The sequence below is a fragment of the Paramormyrops kingsleyae genome, chromosome 5 (genome assembly GCF_048594095.1).
Source record: "Paramormyrops kingsleyae isolate MSU_618 chromosome 5, PKINGS_0.4, whole genome shotgun sequence".
NCBI classification, from domain to species: domain Eukaryota; kingdom Metazoa; phylum Chordata; class Actinopteri; order Osteoglossiformes; family Mormyridae; genus Paramormyrops; species Paramormyrops kingsleyae.
In genome coordinates, this window is record NC_132801.1 from 38,850,425 (window position 1) to 38,854,217 (window position 3,793).

General features: G+C 40.2%; 1 protein-coding gene across 1 annotated transcript; it reads right to left on the bottom strand.

The window, feature by feature from the left end:
- Window positions 1-1,874: 1,874 nt before the first annotated feature.
- LOC111833115 (uncharacterized) lies at window positions 1,875-3,793 on the bottom strand. Its single transcript, XM_023791056.2, has 2 exons — window positions 3,524-3,793; window positions 1,875-3,186 (listed from the first exon to the last, which is right to left on the bottom strand). Exons 1-2 carry the CDS (start codon window positions 3,591-3,593, stop codon window positions 2,585-2,587), a joined length of 672 nt encoding a protein of 223 aa, XP_023646824.1. The 5' UTR covers window positions 3,594-3,793; the 3' UTR covers window positions 1,875-2,584.

The following is a 3,793-nucleotide window of genomic DNA, read 5'->3' on the forward strand; positions in this document are numbered from 1 at the left end:
AGTTAGAATAGCAGACTGGATGCTTTAAAAGGTGTGGTGCTTGAAATCATTGTTCTTCCTCTGTTAACCATGGTTACCTGCAAGGAAACATGTGTAGTCATCAGTGCTTTGCACAAAAAGGGCTTCAAAGGCAAGGACCTAAATCAACCATTTATCGGATCATCAAGAACTTCTAGGAGAGAGGTTCAATTGCTGTGAAGAAGGCTTCAGAGCACCCAAGAAAGTCCAGCAAGTGCCAGGACCATCTCCTAAAGTTGATTCAGCTGCGGGATCGGGGCACCACCAGTGCAGAGCTTGCTCAGTAATAACAGCAGGCATGTGTGAATGCACCTGCACGCACCATGAGGTGAAGACTTTTGGAAGATGGCCTCGTGTGAAGAAGGGCAGCAAAGAAGTCACTTCTCTCCAAGAAAAACATCAGGGACAGACTGATATTCTGCAAAAGGTACAGGGATTAGACTGCTGAGGACTGGGGTAAAGTCCTGTGTCATGCTAACAGTAAGGCATCCTGAGACCATTCATGTGTGAGGTTGCTTCTCAGCCAAGGCAGTGGGCTCACTCACAATTTTGCCTAAGAACACAGGCATAAATAAAGAATGGTACCAAGACACCCTTGAGAGCAACTTCTCCCAACTGTCCAAGAGCAGTTTGGTGATGAACAATGCCTTTTCCAGCATGATGGAGCACCGTGCCATAAGACAAATGTGATAACTAAGTGGGTCGGGGGGAAAAAATCAAAATTTTGGGTCCATGGCCAGGAAACTCCCCAGACATTAATCCAATTGAGAAATTGTGGCCAATCCTCAAGAGGTGGGTGGAGAAACCAGAACTCACAAATTCTGACAAACCCCAAGCATTGATGCAAAAATGGGCAGCCATCAGTCAGGATTTGGCTAAGAAGCTGATTGACAGCATGCCAGGGCGAATTGCAGAGGTCTTGAAAAAGAAGGGCCAACAATGCAAATATTGACTCTGCATAAACTTAATGTAATTGTCAATAAAAGTTATTAAATTCTTGTATTTATACTTCAGTATACCATAGAAACATCTGACAAAAAGATCTACAAACACTGAAGCAGCAAACTTTGTGAAAACCAATACTTGTGTCATTCTCAATACTTTTGGCCATATACTGTCACTGATCGGCGACTGGACTGCTTTGGATAAAATTTGCGGAAAAGGAAGGCTAGCCACCAAAAATTAATATTAACTATTATACAATATTTTGAAAATCTGAACACTGTTCTTATTTATTTTAGCTAATTCTGTGTATATACTATCAATAAGAACATTCAACATTCAGGTTAGATCTTTGGGAGTACTGCAGGAACCTTCAGGGAAGTAGAAATTTGAGGAAATAGACAAAAAAAAAAAAAAAACAGGAAAAGCTCACCGTGATTCTCATCTTCCATCTACAATGTGGCAGTAAAAAAAAAACACTCCCTGTAAGATCTACAAGGTCTCAGACACTGACAGTGCTTTAAATAGAGGATGCAGCAGCAAGCTAAAATGTATTACTACTACTTAGTGCCTGGGTTGAACCTCTATGGCCAGACACTGACTCTGTCAGACACATACCACAGTCACATTCTAAAATGGGCTACACCGCGATACCTGGACATGATTAAATGTGAGGGGGCACGCACAGTGGTCTTAACCACCTTCACAGAGCACATTTTTGTCAGGGTGAGACAAATCTTGCAATGGGTACCTGGGTTACAGTGTTAGAGGGAATGAAAGGAGGTCTGGTTAAGTTAAAGTGAGACAATGAGAGATTTACCTCATAGAATAATTGAACTACAACTACACAGGCTGATAGAAATGCACAGAAAACATGAGAAAAAAGTTGTTGCATTAAAAAGAACTCATCAAAATTCATTTAAAAAAAGTTTATTAAAGGGTAAAATGCACACTGTTTTGGGACTTGAAATGTAAACATGTTTTCCCTGAATCTCTGCATGGTCCTAATTTCACTCTAGTTATAAACCAAAGAAACATGCAATATTTAGCACTTTTCAGCCACACACTTATGATGCCAAATCCATGACAGAAAAAATACCATTTCTAATCATATTTCATAAAAGTGAATGGGAAGAAATATAGTGGATTTGTATTCGATTTGTATTGTATTTTGTACTCGCATTATACCTCCTGCAACTCAAAGTAGAGCATCGAGCTAACAATGTAATGGTTGTGGGTTCAAATCCCAGGGAGCACACATAAATGGTAACCCCTCCCTCATCTGTAAGTCAGTTAAATGACAGAGTAAATTTCTCCAAGTAAAAAATGACGTTTTTTAAATGCATCAAAATAAAGTACACAGTCTACCCATGAAATCCTATTTCCCATTGGATTGCTTACAATGATTTATTTTTAAGACTGACACATGAAAGTCCACCTATATAATTATATTATATACATACATACACATGTATGTATATGTGGTTTCATGAGGTTTTTAGCCTTAGTAAGCAGGGGTAGCCTTATCTATATGGATTATTTACAGAAATTACCTGGTAACAGCTCAATGTTCAAAACTGTTTTTGGTTATTTGAGGAACTCAAGCCAACTCTGTAATACCTATCTAGCCACTGCTTTCTGTAACATACTGAGAGCTGCGATCTTCAGCTAAGCTAGAAATGGCTTTGGCGAGATTATTAATGGCTTCTATTTTTCTCTCTTCCAGAGCCGTCTGTTGCATCCAAAGATCCATCTTCCTCTCTTGCAATTCTAGGTATAACTGTAGAACATCCTGAGTAGGCTTTGTGGACAGCGGGGCAGGAGGTAAAGGAGGAGTGGGAAGGATAGGAGTGAATTTTTTATTGGCCATAACCGTAGCTAACTTTCCAGTCAGTTTGTCATCTCTCTGTCCATCCAGCTCATTACTGGTTTTCCCCAGGACATCATGCATGGCCTGAAAAAACTCCCAGTGAACAATCTGAGCCCCCCGCCTCTTGGCCCGTTCTGCATTCTTCCTGTAAGTCGACAGCATGTTCCTCCACTTGCTGTCGCATTCGTAGGACTTCACTGTGACGTCCTCCCCCGACTCTCTCAGCTTAGCAGTCACCCTTTCGGCCACGGTCGCCCACAATTTCTTCATTTTACAAACCGGCCGGCTGAACTCGCTATCCATGGACAGTCGTGTTCGCACTAGCAGCCAAGTGGCCTGCTGAGTCCAGACAAACTCTGAAAAGAGGGTGGAGATGGAAGAAAGATGTTTATTACAACAATTACACATTTTAAATTAAATTATACATTTTAAATTGCTGGATATTCAACCCTATGACACTTTACATTTTGTTAGATATTTAATCATAACAGGTTGCAAAATAATGGGAGTTGTTAGTTTTCAGAAATACGAAATGCAGTTTATCAAATTAGCCACTCGCTAACCATTTAGCAAGATATATTAAAAATACATGGAGATATTAAAATATAGCACATGGATAAAATATAAAACATGGTAAGTCAGGCTGCTAATGTAGTCAGTTATCAACCATCATTTAACTTTTTTAAACTGTACCCTTTTTTGACTTTTCTATTTTGCCAGCAGCCGTCGGCACGTCAAAGTCGTTTTCACTTTCCATTGCCATTGTTTCGTTGGAAGCGACAATTTAACTCGTCTGAGAAGGCTTATGATTTACTGGATCCTGCAAGATCTCGTCGTGGAATTTAACAACTGAAACACTACCAACAACCGTTCTGCAGAAACCAAAACGATTATTTTAACAACAACCAACTCGCTAGCAATAGCGCGACGACGCGACGGCTACGTGAGTCTTGAATACATATG